This window comes from Sprattus sprattus (assembly GCF_963457725.1).
Source record: "Sprattus sprattus genome assembly, chromosome: 20".
NCBI lineage: Eukaryota > Metazoa > Chordata > Actinopteri > Clupeiformes > Clupeidae > Sprattus > Sprattus sprattus.
The window spans coordinates 19,527,897-19,543,636 of record NC_137918.1 but is presented as its reverse complement, the minus strand read 5'-3'; the positions used below and the strand labels follow the sequence as shown (position 1 = coordinate 19,543,636).

The 15,740-nt window shown below is 42.3% G+C and overlaps 1 protein-coding gene across 2 annotated transcripts; it reads left to right on the top strand.

The window, feature by feature from the left end:
• The first annotated feature begins 1,149 nt into the window (after nucleotides 1-1,149).
• On the top strand, nucleotides 1,150-5,532 carry ttc19 (tetratricopeptide repeat domain 19). 2 transcript variants are annotated; one of them, XM_080859076.1, is made up of 10 exons: nucleotides 1,150-1,435; nucleotides 1,625-1,713; nucleotides 2,226-2,336; nucleotides 2,475-2,513; nucleotides 2,620-2,676; nucleotides 2,840-2,901; nucleotides 3,114-3,208; nucleotides 3,425-3,579; nucleotides 4,227-4,389; nucleotides 4,673-5,532. In XM_080859076.1, exons 1-10 carry the CDS (start codon nucleotides 1,156-1,158, stop codon nucleotides 4,861-4,863), a joined length of 1,242 nt encoding a protein of 413 aa, XP_080715202.1. In that variant the 5' UTR covers nucleotides 1,150-1,155; the 3' UTR covers nucleotides 4,864-5,532. The 2 variants fall into 2 exon arrangements, with proteins under 2 accessions (XP_080715202.1, XP_080715201.1); XM_080859075.1 differs by having other exon boundaries at nucleotides 1,622-1,713.
• Nucleotides 5,533-15,740: the final 10,208 nt, after the last annotated feature.

The following is a 15,740-nucleotide window of genomic DNA, read 5'->3' as shown; positions in this document are numbered from 1 at the left end:
TAGGCCTACCAGAGATTAATGCGACTTCTGGTGCTGCATAGACTTGCTGATGGCCTTGTAGTCTGGCACATATGTGAGGTGAAGCTTCATGCAAGCATTGAGGCTTTCGTCGTTTAAACGCAAGCGCAGGTTCGTCTTTATATTTTTCATATGTGAGAAAGATTTCTCGCATGCATAAGTGGAACCGAACATGGGTAACACGGCAATACTAACATATTGCAATGTGCGTTATGTAATGGGCAGTTCATTCCAAGTTATTAGAAGCAGTTTGTCTTGAGATGGAAGCTTTCCCATGTCAGTCCACTTGTGTTTGCTCGCAAGCTGTGCTCGCTGACGAGCGATTCCTTCCAGCTGATCGTTCACTGATTTGAACTTGCCCACCCAGATGCCAGACGAGGTCACGTCGGCAACTTCTATTTCGAAATAGCCGATAGAAACACCAGGGATGCACAATTAGTTTTTTTCCTTTTCGATATTTTTCTCTAGCCTATCAACTTTAACAATGGAAGTTTTCTCGTTGACGGAAATGTAGGGAAATCTGTGATTTTGTTAGATATTGGCATGGTAACCAGCCGCGAATGTAACAATATTTTGCAGGCTATGGTTACGGAGTCAAGTGAGGTGGAAAGTTATATTAAATAACTCAGATAGACCTACGTATTTGCCACGAAGCCTTGTCATTTTAATATAACTAGTATTGACTGTTATTTAAGCCTTCTACTAGGCCTAGGCTGATCCCTTGATTACACGTTTTTTTTCTCCAACCCATTTCGTCCAAGAGCCCCGGCCGTCAGCAAAAGAGCCAGTGGTGGCTCGCGAGCCATAGGTTCCCGACCCATGATCTAAAGTCACACAATAGAGGAAAGATATGCATATAATTAATTTAAGCATAGAAATTAAATTGTTGAACTTTAAGATGAGATTAGGGTCGGACCTATTGGTCATTAAGAATTGTTTAAATCGGTAGTATTTGTTACTTTTTGTAAACTCAGACATGGTCCCTTATTGAGAGAAAAAGTTACGAAGAGTAGATAAAGGTTTAAAGTAAACAAAAGGCAAAAAAAAAGATGTCTTCTTATGGTCACTAACCCAGTTACTGTATGTGTCGCTTTAAGAGATATCACGTGGTATCTCCAGAGAAGCTCTACATGAAATATGGCGCTTCCCATTAGCTATCGTCTTCTGCTATCACACTTATCTCGATTTAATTCCTGTGTTTTGGAAACGTCGAGTAGGCCTATTTTATGCAAGAGCAATTTACTGCTCGCTATAAGGGAACTGATTAATGGGCAAACAGCGAATATTTCTTCGTCCTTGACGTGGAGAAGCGCTGTGAGCAGAAGGTCATTCCGGCGTTGTATCAGTAGCACCGCAAACGAGGAAAGCCAAAATGGACATACATTCAGCAAGCGGAATGTATTATGGGGTGCTGTTGGTAAGTTGGTCTTTTGATTACAAATTTGACAGCTGCAAACCGAAGTTATGGGTATGACATAATGCAGGCTACAGGAACATGTTGCAGAATGAAACGCTAGTGGGTGTAAGCAATGAACTGTCAATCCTCCACTTGTGGCTACTTGTATGGTGACTGTAACATTCATTACTGGTGTTATTTTTGAAGCAGCTTTCTCCTTCTTCGGCAAGGCTGACGATGAGAGAGATGAGGCGCAGAAGGCAGAGGATGAAATCGTTTTACTACTGAAAAAAGCCAAGGTAGCGACCATCATGGCATAACAACTCTACGCCATGCGTCATGTTATTGGAGCCTTTAACGTCAATATAGAGACGTAGTTGTGGGTGACCAGTTTTAAACTGACTAGTAAACTGTGTGAAAACATATCTTTTAGTTTCTCTATGAGATTCACGGGTATCAGAAACTAAATGTAACAATCTGTACCTAGGGCTGGTTTATCTGCCTTCTGTTGTTTTGCCTTGGAAAACTGGTAGGCTACCAAAGCCATATCAGCCCATACGTCATAACATATGTTGGAAGATGGGACAAAATATGATATGATAAACTGTCACCTCTTTTGATACAAGGCTTTATATGGATGTTTAAGGTAGCCTATACTGAAAAGTCTAATGTCAAACAAAGGTTCCCCTGATACACTTCAAAGGGTGTTACATGGTGTCAGGGAACATTAAGTAGTATATGCCATTAATCATTTTTTTAAGAATTTTTTCAGAAAAGACAAGTCTAATTCAATTGGTTTGGGTGTTCTCAGCTCAGTATGATGCGGGACGAGTTGGACGCAGCCAGTGGCTTCTTGCATCAGGCCATAAGACTGGCTCATCAGACTCATAACACACAGGCCATCATCTACACATACAGTCTGGTAAGTCCATCTCCTTTCACTCTGACATTGATCTCCTGTAGCTCTCTACAGAATCAACACCTTTCTGCCTTCACTCTTTAAAAACAGTCATAGAGTTGGTTGTATGGTCTGATACTCTTCTCTCTTAAACCTTGACAGATGGCAAACCTCGCCTTTGTTCAAGGTCAGCTGACCAATGTGAGTAAGAGTGATGTGTCTCGTATCGGTCGCTTTAACCTTTGACCCTGCAGTAGGATTGGAGCTGGTCCCACTGACTGTTGTACTTTTCTCTCCCTGTTGATAGGCCGAGAAACTCTTCAAGGCAGCCATGAGTTTCATGCTCTCTGGGGGAACGCCTCAGGTGAGAAGAGAACCACGATGGCCGTGTGCTTTAGCTTATGACGTGGATGTCTTTCCCCGTCATCATTCTTGTTCTCTTCTTTTCTGGGTGGGATATTGTTTGGGGAAACCTTGTAAGGATTTTTTTGTAATTGTGTTTGTCTCCAAACGCTCTCTATGGTCAGGATCACAATGCAGTCATTGAGATGTCCTTGAAGCTGGCAAGCATATATGCCTCTCAGAACAAGTAAGCGCACAGCCACCGTTGCCATGGTCTTATAAATAAAAGTAAGATGGCTTTGTTTTTAGTTATTTTTTGTCCAGTTTAGGGTGTAAAGTTTGTGTATATATAACACATAACTATGTTAAACATGTATTGTATTTATATCTACATTTTTGGCGGAGCTTATTCATATAAAGTATGTACATCTAGTGTCTTGTCCCAAATATCTTTGCTAGGAATGAATTGGCAGAGCATGGGTTCCAGTTTTGTACAGAATCTCTGGAGGGCAAGATTGCGAAACACAAGGAGCTCCCCCTAGAGGAGTTATCAGGTACTCCACTCTATGCAGCCTATCCCACTGATCTCAAAAAGAAACTTTCTTTTTGAGATCAGTGAGCCTATCCCCCTTTCATTCCCAGTGTCAGCCCCCCCCCCCCCCCCCCCCCCAAACCACCATTTGTAACCTGACATTGCATCCAACAAGGCCTGCTGTAGGAAATGACTGACAGTTGGCGGTCGCTGTGGTGTTGTTTTCCTGTCCTGGCAGACGAGGAGAGGAAGGACACACGGCTGCTGCTGGGTCTGTGTCTGGACGCCAGAGCGCGCTACCTGGCAGTCTCCCATCGGCTTACTGAGGCCACTACTGACTACCGCCGCGCCCTGCAGATCTGTTCAGAGGAGCAGGGAGAGTCACACCCACAGGTGCAGCACCCATTTACTCCAACATTTGGTTTTAGTCACTGTCTTATAGTTCACTAATACTACGACTACTACTTCACTGTCTTCTAGTTCACTACTACTACGACTTCACTTCACTGTCTTATAGTTCACTAATACTACGACTACTACTTCACTGTCTACTAGTTCACCACTATTATAACTACTACTTCACTGTCTACTAGTTCACTACTACTACGACTACTACTTCACTGTCTGCTAGTTCACTACTACTACGACTACTACTTCACTGTCTACTAGTTCACTACTACTACGACTACTTCTTCACTGTCTACTTGTTCACCACTACTACGACTACTACTTCACTGTCTACTAGTTCACATTGCTATTCATGTTCTTCTAATGCACTTGCTATTTGTCCATGTTCAAGTGTCACTTTCTACTCATTGAAATTAGCATGATTTTAAGGTGGAACTGTTCCTGTAGGCGACTGACTCCGGACGACAGTGTCAGTATGAGTGTGCTGTGCTTGGTACCTTTACAAAGTGTATCTACTTGTGGCTTCTCTCTCTCTCTCTCTCTCTCTCTCTCTCTCTCTCTCTCTCTCTCTCTCTCTCTCTCTCTCTCTCTCTCTCTCTCTCTCTCCCTCTCTCTCTCTCATTGTGTTTCAGACTCTGGTGCTGATGAGTGATCTTGCCACCATTCTGGACCTTCAGGGCAAGCATGATGAAGCCCTCGGCCACATAAACAGGGCCATGCAGCTGGGCAAGGATGCCGGCCACCCCGACCAGCACGTGCTTCTGAACAACTTGGCTGGCATTCTGATGCATCAAGGTAAAAAAGGTGTCTAGTCATCTTGCATAGATAGATGGATGAATGTTGTCAACCTGTTTACATCTGAGTCTGTGGAGCTAAGTACTGTAAGTCACTTTTATTGCTTTTTTGCACTTCTGGTTGGATGCTAAACTGCATTTCGTTGTCTCAGTACTTGTACTCTGTGCAATGACAATAAATTGAATCTAATCTAATCAAATCTAATCTACTGATCCAGAAGAGAGCATTCCCTGTGAAATCCCTCTTCTGCCGTTGGGGTAAAGAGTGTGTTTGTGTGCTGCAGGCAAGCTGGAAGAGGCCAGTAGGCTGTTCCACGAGGCCCTGGCTCTGGCTCAGGCCCTGGGAGACAGAGAGGCTGAAGAGCAGATCCAGGAAGGGCTGAAGGAGCTGGCAAGCAGGAGAGATGCCCAGACGGACGGCAAGCCTGCTGGACAAACTGAGTGTCAGGCAGAGGGTCAGGCAGCATCAGAATGACATAAACAAGTTCCACTGTAGGTGTCCAACATGCCAGTGGGCAGCCACAGGTGAAAACCCTCATAGTGTGCCCCAAAACTCCCTCGCCTGTGCCCGAACCATGCCACCAATATGTGCCCTGTGTCTCTCTGTGCTGTCTGTGGTTTGAACCTCCAACCAACTGCCGTTTTGGAGTGAAGACGTATTACTCAGTGTTCACCAGCTGTGACTTTTGCAAAACAAGACCCAGGTCTTGCTCTCCCAGCAACACCCACATGGTGGTAGCTACATTTATTTGGTTCTTCTCCCTGTGTACCGTATGATTTCCTCATTCAGATGTTGTGTAATGGTTTGGCCAAGGGAAAATAAACAGACCTACTTAACAGTTGATGAGACTCAGGGAAGTGGTCATACAAGGAACATTGCGGCCATGGTCCGGCCAATGGACAGCCTTTGTGTTGTGAAACTGTTTACATGTGAATGAAACACATTTTTTTTTTTTTCATAACTGTCAGGACCAATTGAATGCTGGGTTAGATTGGCCTCCCCACATTTAAAGTGTGTCAGACAACTGAGGGGATCCATTTGAAACTGGAAGCACAATTGGAAACTCAATTGTCCAAGCAATATTATTCTGTGTTTCTGTTCGGAAGAGGAGGTGGAATAAAAGAAACCTGTCACGGATGGTCACGCTGTGAGATTTTATTTAATTTCACATAAATAATCTCTGCATTATATTTCAGCCTGATATAATTGAGCTGAACTGTATGTTTCTCACACCTGAATATTATTTTAAGTTATGCACTTCATGATTAGACAAATTTGGCTTTAAGAAAGAACATGTGCACATAAATGTTATGTATGTCAAAAGGCTGTACATTTTTTTTTTTTAAATGCAATGCATGTGATTGCAGTGGAATAAATGTTTAAAATGTGTATCTTTAAAATATATGTTTTATATGATGTGTTTGTTTTGAATGCATCTCTGTCAAATCACAGGTGTCAAGTCAATGTTCATCATCTGTGTTCTCTGTCATCAGTTGTCACAGAGTTTGAACTTGGCAGTGGGAATGACCGAAGGCCCGTCGGAGAGATCTTCAGTACGCTACTTGTCTTCTAAGCATATTGAGGTCAAAAGAGTGCAGTGAACTTGTAGACATAATCTTGTACACAAGGAGGCAGTGTTTAGAGTAGTTTGTTTTCAATCATTTTCAGTGGTGAGGTGTGGACAGGTGTGGGTAAGAACAGCGACTTCAGTGTGGGTGTAAATGTTATGGCAAACAGAAATAGTACAATGCGCTAATAAGAATAGGGTTTATGACATTTCGAAAGAAAAAACTAAAAAAAACGTTCTCCTTTTATAAGACTCTTCTACTTCTATAAGACTCTTTTACTTGTCCAGAGGCTGCTCTTTTTTGTGTGCTGTTCGTGTTTTAGCATTTTTAAATTCCACATAGTCATATTAATTTATTACTGATTAGGCCTACTACATTGAGTATTAAACTTTTTGCTGGGCATAACAAAACAGAGTTGGGATGAAGCATTAATATCTAGGCATGGACACACGTTGTTCCTGTGAATTCATAAATGTACATCATTTATTTGATCTTTTTATAATTTTTTTGTTAACTTTTTGTATTTGTAGTACACTTTGTGTGAAGCTGTCCATGATGGATTTCCAGAGGCTGACTCAGAGAGGGACTGCACAGTGTTTGTGTGTGGTACGTGTAATTCATGGGTCTTCCATTCAAGCCATCAGGGAATCAAGAGCCATCAGAGGCAACCGAAACATACTAATTATGGGTCCCGGCGTAGAGCAGCGGAGAAATGAAAAGATTGATGTGTTTTCACAACACGCCAAAGCTTCAGCTCATATTTCTCCCACGGTGCGGTTCGCTGTCCTCTGGGACACTCACGCACTGTTTGCGACACATCCAGGATTTCTGGGAACTCATAACACTTGTGCGAGGAACAGCAATCAGAAATGATGGAAATGCTTGTGGAGTTCGTCAATTTGACGTGAACAAGACCTAGATTAAGCAAGTGCATCCCATCTGTATGCTTCCCAGACAATGTGTAGTATACTGATTTCAGGATGGTTTTCTCACAGCATTACTCATTGTTTGTTGTTTTGTCTTTTTGTGACTGCTTCAAATATTGGTAGAGGTATACTTAAAAAAAAGCCAGTCTGACGTATGTTAAGGGATAAAAAGTCACAGCCTAATTGTTCTGTTAGAACCTCTTGAGACTCCAAAAATTCCAAAACTGTTGGTTCTTAAAATCCTTAAGGTACGTTCAGGTATTAAAGGGGGTTACCTTATGTAACCATTGTATTATTTATCCGCGTTTGTGATCAACACACACCCAGTTCATCCCTTAGGGGATATCAATGTGGGCACCCTGTACTTCCCATAAATGAAATAAAGTTAGGGTTCAGATCCTCTAAGATCTGTAGTCAAAACACTCAAGGCCGTGGTACCTTCCCGTTATTAAATTCCTGTACTATGAAAATATGGCTGTTACTTTCCTTAACTCTTTCCATGTGACTCTTTCAGTCTCAGCCCTCAGGTCCTAGTTCCCAAACCTGCTGTTTCCACAAATGCTCATCTATAACTGAACTGCAGGCTTAGTTTATTATAAGCAGATATATGCACACAATGGTAAGAAAACAAGTAAAGGTGCTTTAATGGGTTTTGAAAAAGATTTCACTTGGCAAAGACATGGCGTGTTTCTTAGAGGGTTGAGAGGAGGAACCTCCTGATCTAACCTTGTGGTGCATGTGGTTGTCTTTGTCTGTCGGGATGGGTTAGGGTATTGTGGGTCAGTGGTGAGTATGCAGCATTTTCTCCGAATTCGGATCAAATTCAAATACTTAGGTCTGAAAGCTGGCCTCCTTGAAATGTTTTAATTTGATTTAGCATCTGGCAGTGCAATGCAAGAGTTCATTTCAATCAAATTAGTGTGACATAAAATCTTCCACAAGCCACATTTGCCTGATTATAATCCTCATAAAGGAATCTATTCAGTCGTAGCTCTTCAGTAGCAGATATAAACATCTTTAAAGCTTAGCAACTGTAGAATTTAAAGAGTTATGTTTCTTGAGTTGGTAGCACCATTTGTATGCCAAATATGTGGTGCTGGCGTTTGGCTTGATAAGTCATCCTGTGATGGTGATATTTTTTCTCTACACCAAATTTTTGAACGAATTAGAGAAACCCACTTGAACATTTTAAACCAACTGATCACCTGGTCTACTGGTGGCAACATTTCTCCTGCAGCCATGACAATCAGATCTTTATTGTGTGTGCATGTGCATGTGTGTGTGTATGTGTCTGTCTGTGTGTCTAAATATGTGTGTGTGTGTTTGTGTGTGTGCGTGTGTGTGTGTGTGTGTGTGTGTGTGTGTGTGTGTGCTTTGAGCCAACCTGTCAAACCCATCAGCACAGAACCGTGTGAAGCTGGCATCTAAACATGCATGCCATACTCCTGTTCCAGCCTTCCACGCTGAGGCTTTTATTTTCAGAAACCTTAGTCAGGAGAAGCCAACCGTGATCATTGTAATCCAAACTCCCTCTCACGACTGAGAGGCATTATTCCACCTGACCCTGTGCACTGATTTGCTGCTGCAAGGCGTGCCTAGCTCATGAGCTTTGCTGGCCTCACCAGATGGTCAATTATCACCACTGGTGCAGGATACCGTTTTGCCAAAGAGTAGCAGAAAAACACTTTTAATATGTGTTATTGCTGATGATGGGCAAATGTCAAATATTTCATCTCAAAGACTTTTTTTTGCTGTGCCATTTTTATCATGCCATGTGGGATGTGATTGTAGGATACTATAGCTATAGTGGACTGCTCGAGAGGTTTTGACGAATGTCACACAGGTCAAACGGAATCCATCGACACACACACGCCCTAGTCTCCCAGGGGGATTTGCAGAGGACACCTGCTTTCTCATGCTAGCAAAAAAAAAAAAAAACAACAACCTCATCGCTGCCAAAACAGACACAAGAGCATTCATAATGTGCACAGTGTTTGTGTGTAAGCCTCTGTCGGTGTGGGATAATTTCCCCCCACCGTTATTAACTCTGAAAAACCAGTGCTCCTAAGTGGCCTGTTCCCATAACAACATGGCGGTGTCTTCTGTGTGGTCGGGGCCTGGGTCTTTTTTGAATGATTTTCTCACCCAGCCGAGTTCACGTGCAGGTGAGATCTCAATACTTGCTCACAGAGAGAGAGAGAGAGCACAGCAGCCATTTATCCCTATTTTATTGCCTCAGGAGGGGATAAGCAGACCTTTGTGTATAGCTCCCTCATATTCAAGAGCAAATGCCAATAGGGTTTTTATTTATGCAACAAATGAAGGTTAAAAGCAGCTGAGTGAGAGAGGTAGAAAGCTTGATTGCATTTCGTGGCATATTGCTTTGACATTCAGCTGAGCAAATAGATTGTAAAGCTTGCGCCATCTATTCCCACTTCACACCTGTAGTGTGATAATGTGAACGTTTGTAATTCAACTTAAAATGTGAGAAGTAACTGATGGATGTCACGTTGGTGGTACATGGTTATGAGGGTGTTATGCTTGTGTCTGATGCCTGAATCCGAAGTCGAACGCCTGTTCTTCTGGTTTTCTTCAGACTGAACGGAACTTGAATAGCTTGTGTCCTGCTGCCTGACCTTGGCTATTTGTGTCATTTGGTGCGCAACAGGTAGACAGAGACATAACAGGAAATAGGCAGAGGATACAAGAGTGCCACTGAAAGGCCTCAATGCTCGACTCTCTCCCATGCCACACGCCAGGGTCCACAGCAGCGTCTGTTTGAACGCACACAATGACAGGAAGACTTCTGCGCTCAGTGTTTGCCGATGCTGACTTGACCGATTAACACAACGGTGGCGTCTAGAGTTCACGCAATAAACTACGTTTTTTTGGCATGCATGAAAAGTCATGGACATCCTGAAATTATAGCCTTGAGCTCAATTACAGGCTGTTTTTGAGGAATGCGGTGGTGAATACATCTGGATTAAAGATGGGTTGATTTCATTTCCAAGCCTGACTTTAATCTATGTCGTATATGCATAGCTTGTTATGGTGTTCATGTGGAGTTCCCACTATCCAGAGGCATTGTGGGAGTGATGAGCATGAAGTGTTCAGCCAAAACAGTCAAAGCGGTAATGATCCCTCAATGTCATCATGTGATTACAATACATTCTGCTTAAATGACATGCAGGCCTATATATTGTTTACTGTAAAATTACCAAGAAAACCATATACTGTAATTACACACACACTCTCTCTTTCTCTCTCTTTCTCTCTCTCTCTCCTACACACACACATGCTCTCTCTGTCCGACACACACACACACACACACACACACACACACACACACACACACACACACACACACACACACAGACACACACACACACACACACACACACACACACACACACACACACACACACACACACACACACACACACACACACACACACACACACACACACACACAAATGATGCTGGTGGCTAAGCTGTGGAATGTGACTGCAGTGTTTTTTGTTCTTTGGTCACCCACCTCTTCCCTGAGGATTTAAACACTGACCAATTAATCCCCGGCGCTCTCACACACAGGCTCCCTTGCATATCCATCACAGCCCCCCACCCCCCCTTCACTCTTACGCACACACACACACACACACACACACACACACACACACACACGCACACACACACACACACACACACACACACACACACACACACGCACACACACACACACACACACACACGCACACACGCACACACACACACACACACACACCTCCCCTCTCTCTTATATGATGGGTTGCTGCCTTGTGCAGACCACTGCTCTTGTGAGGAGCTCATGGAATACGTGGCCCACACTGTCTTGTTTCAACAAGGATGCCGGCTGACGCATAAGTCTGAGGGAAGATACTGTATCTGCACAGAGAGGCTCCAGAGATAAACCTGCTCGAACAAACAGACATATTATCAGACAATATTAGCCATCTTTTCACACAGCTGAAAAGCAAGGTTGGATGTCCACACATAGGTGAGTTTTGAGTATGCCTGTCTATACTGCTCAGAAATCCTTACTAAATCAGTTATGATCTGTGGAGTTGTTACATCTAATGTTACATCTCTCTAACTAGTAGCTGTTTTTAACTACTTGTAGAGGTAGTTGTGCAATTAACATCGCTCTAACTAGTAACTATCTCTAACTAAGTTAACTACTTGTAGAGGTATTGGTGCATAAGTTCAGACTTTGTGGGGTTCTTCATAAACAGATCAATGATAGCTAGATAGCTCCTCATTTTCCCTATACCGTGTACCCAAATCATTCCTAATGATTTTCTTTTCAGCAATGATTTGGATGAGAATTTTTTGCTTTTAAGCTAATTCTTGCATTTGGCCAAATATATCAAGTTGTCAAATTTTGGCATATTCCACAGCACTTTGGATATCAGTGAGTTTTACTGTTAAGGGCTCAATGAATTCATTTCCTTTGCCAAATGTATTTATCAGGATCAATAAACTTCAAGTGAGTTGATAAGTTTACATTGAGCCTTAGACTCAGTAACTTCATACTGGAACAAATAGCGATGTACAGGTTTCTCCAGATGCAGTTTGTGGTTGTTGTTGTTGTTGTTGTTGTATTGTTGTACAGTGGCCTGGAGAGGAATGTTTATTTTATTTCCTGAGAGTGGCAGCAGCCTACCCAATTATCTAAAGACTGTCACAGTGTCCAAGTCATGCACCACATTTGGACCTCAATTGCCTGTAGGGGGCCAGAAGATTTCACACAGACATAAACAGAATTGACTGTAATAATGACTGTAAAAAACATCTCATTTGACTGTAATCATGGGCGTCAGTTTGGTTTGAAAAGTGCTGCGAACATAGCTGGGAAATTACACGTCACTGGCCTAATGCAATGTCTGCTTCTTCTATTAAGATGAACGTAGCCTGAATACAAACGTAGCCTACCACATTTCACTGGCCTTGACAGTTAAATATGAAAGCATGCTAAAGACAAGTGGGATGTCAATTAGTCAATTGTCAATTAGTGACCAGCAGATAAAGAACCCTGCAGTGAGAAAACCTCATTCCCTGGAACTGTAATAAATGTGCTTGGACAGATAACAAATTCAGGGATTTGGGCGTAATTTTTGCACCCCCTCCTCCAGTGTCCGATGATGCAGGTGCGAGGCCAGTACAGAACTGTGTTGGCTACATTTATATTGCATAGCGAGCAACTAATGACCTATCACTGGTGCATACTGTGCCAAGATTATGTCCTAAAGTCTTTGGCACTTCACAGCAGAGAATATCATTTCACTATGTTAGCCTCCGCAGACATCTATGAGTCTAGCACCCCAACTCTGCTGTGTGTGTAACTAGCGTGTTATGCAAAAGTTCTCTGGTGATAGCATCTGATTTAGACTAACATTACACACAATTTTCAGTTTTGTATATCACTTAGCTTTTCGTCTATCAACTGGTCATTAAGAACCTTTTTTTAAATGAAGAAAACAATTAATGAGCAAGGAGAGGACAGAAAATAAATACATGCAGCTATGTGCATACAATATGTTGTTTATACAATGTTAAGTACAACAGTGCAACAGTACAACATTTAAGCAAATGCATACATGTTATCCATTTGCAAGGTTGGGAAGGTTACTAGTTACCATGTAGTAAATGTAGTAATGTAATGTAAAAAGTAATGTAACTATTTGAATTACTTCATCAACATAATGTTACTGATTACTAGTGCTGTCAAACGATTCAAATATTTAATCGCGATTAATCGCATTTATGTCGTAGTTAACTCAAAATGAATCGCAAAATTTGTATCTATTCTACATTTTTTTCCATATTTTTTTTATTTTATTTTAATGCTCTTATCAACATGGAAAAGTGGATTGGCTTGCTTTATGCAAATGTTTTATTTTATTGAAAAACAACATTGCCAAACAGGGCGGTACAAAATTCAATTTTAAAGTGCACATTTCAGGTAAACAAGGACTCAGTCTATAGTGCAGTTAAACCATGGCTTAATATTTTTCTTTATTTCAAGTTTGCGGGGAACATAGCAGTCATAGCACTTAATTCAGAAACAATGAACAGTAACAGTTAGGTTACCAATAAAAGGTAAGCCTACTACTTCTGTGCTTTCAGCCACCTGCCTGTTGACATTTTCAGACAACAGTGAAGCTTGCTTCTGTTGCACAACACAACTTTTAAAAGTAAAATTTCCATTCAAAGCTTTTTATCATCCATTTTGCCGTATCACGCTCACCATTCACTCAAACCGTAACGTTAGCCTACTACACAGTTTGTGAACCTTAATCGAAAAAAAAATGTACGGCGTTAAAATGGGTTTGCGTTAACTCCGTTAATAAAGCGTTTAACTGACAGCACTACTGATTACATTTGATTACTTTTTGATTAGCAGTAGAGAGGTGAAACAACAGACAATCGAAACGACAACCAATCGAAAACAACGCTCACAACTTGAGCGCATACGGCCAAGTGAATAGAGCCTGTCCGTAACTCCTTTGTAAACACCAACAGTTTGATTCCTAACTGTAATTTAATTATATATATTTTCTCAGTAATTGTAACACCTACCATCCGTATACTTAAGATCATTGTCATGTATTTAAACAAAATAGAAATGTCGCTTTTTCATGTCATCTTACACAGTGGGAAATGATGTGCTTCTCTATGACATGATCATAAAACAATGCAGTGTTGATTGACTTTGCCTTATTAGAATGCACTTTCCTTGCCAGAATAGGAATCGGAATTTAACACATCCAGACCAGCTAGCCACAGATGTCTGAGAATGATTACAGTTGATGCTCAATTTAAAAAATACGCCCAAGCCTTTTGACCCATAGAGCATTTTAACTTCAGCAGCTACACTTAATTGAAGTCTAACATGCGAAGAACCAGTGTTGATCTCAGTTAGGAGTGTTTTTGGCTTTCATATGGTTGTTATGTAAACAGCCTTTCTCAGTGTTCAGAGAAGGTTATGGATTTTTTTGGGGGGGGGGGATTGTGACTGACCGAGGTTTGAGATTATCCATTAAGTCAGTGTGACTCTGCACTTATCCACTTTCACACACAGAGGACTTACTGTAAACTCCACTACAGCTCTCAAGCACCTGGCTTTCAGTGTTGTTGTTGTTATTGTTTTCAGAAAATTAAAGCTTTTTCTAGAGGAATCAGACCATCATGTCCTCCAGACCAATAAACACTAATAAGATCATATGAGCTTTGTCGTATCCATGACAATAACAATAAAGGTCAAATCCCCATGAAAAAAGAAGAGAGAGGAATATGAGGTTTAAGATGTCTAGTTATCACATATTATTGAACACTGATACCACCAATCTCTCAAAGTCCTTGTGGACTGGGTAAGACGAGGGCGTGGAGTGATATTAGATGAACTGAGCCCTCGTGTTGATGAAAAACAGAAAAAATATGTAGACGGGGTTGAGATGACTGTTTTATTTGGCGTGGTTCTTGAACGGATCCTTTGCTGTTGTTCTGGGCACTGTCGGTGCACTTGAATGGTTTCTGCCGAGTTAAGACCGTTTGCATGATCCAACACTTACTCCCATTGGTCTTTACATAAATATCTATTTATTCACTGGTTTATTTATTCATCTACTTATTTACTTGCTTCTTGTTTTAAAGATGTTGTCGCAGTATTTTATATGGGCCAAGGATTCTTTTCTGAGGCTGGAAGGGACAAGCCGTGAAAGGCATTTTGTCAGTTCACAATTATTTGACATCCTGGACTGACCTGTGCAACCGGGACACCACATGTTCTTCTACTGAACTCAATGTAATGTTTTAATGTTTTTTTTTTAACAACAGTTCTACGACTAAGTGTGCTTTGTGTTCTTTTTTAAATGTGCTCACTACACAGTTGGCAGCACACTAGTTAAACCCCAAACCCTATCCCTTAACATTGATGGGGAGTTTGAATTGATGCTGGACTGGTTTTGTGATGCATGTTTCCAGGGACTGTCATCATTAATGTTCATCGTGGAGGTGTTACTGGTATCAGCTCAGTGAGCGACTGTCCCCCCACGAGTGCTGTGTCTGTGAGTTCACTCAGTCAAGTGCTGGGGCCGGACTGTCGAGTCACGTCCCCGCGGTCACATGTTTGTCAGAGGACTAAAGGAGGAAACCTAATAGAAGGGGGAGGGGAGCAATCACTGGGCTCTCCAAGGTTAGGAGTGTAGAGAAAGTGTGTGTGTGTGTGTGTGTGTTAGGGGATGGGGGGGGGGGGGGGGGGGGGGGCAAACAGACAGAGAGGCAGTGCTTGTAACTGAGAGAAAAGTAGAGTCTTTCAGCAGAGCTCAGACAGACACAGCCTCTAACCACAGTCTCTTGCTCCCTCTTTCTCTCTCTTCCTCTCTCTCTCTCTCTCTTGCCTCCCCTCCTCCCGCTGTCCTTTCACATCTCCCCGGTTTTACAGGAGGTATTGCTGTTGTCTTGCAATGACTGCTGTGGCTTTAGACTCCTCGCAGTAAGCACTCAAAGGTAAGTGACATCTCTCTTTCTCTCTCTGCTTTCGTTCTCCCTCCCTCCCATTCTGAACCCACCCCCCCACCCCCCCCCACCCCCGTAACGGATTGTGGTGGCTGGTGGGCTGTCTGCAGCTGTCTCTCTCTCTCGTCCTTGGTAGAGTAGCAACCGTCGTTCTGCCGCCCGCACTGCTGTCAGAGCTGCCCCCTCCACAGGCACGACTCGTCCTCGTCCTCCTCCTGTGGCTCTCATTGCCCTTAGCGACACGTCTCTGGCTTTCGGTGGCATTTTCTGTTCTCTGCTGCTGCTGCACTCTCAGTCAAACCAA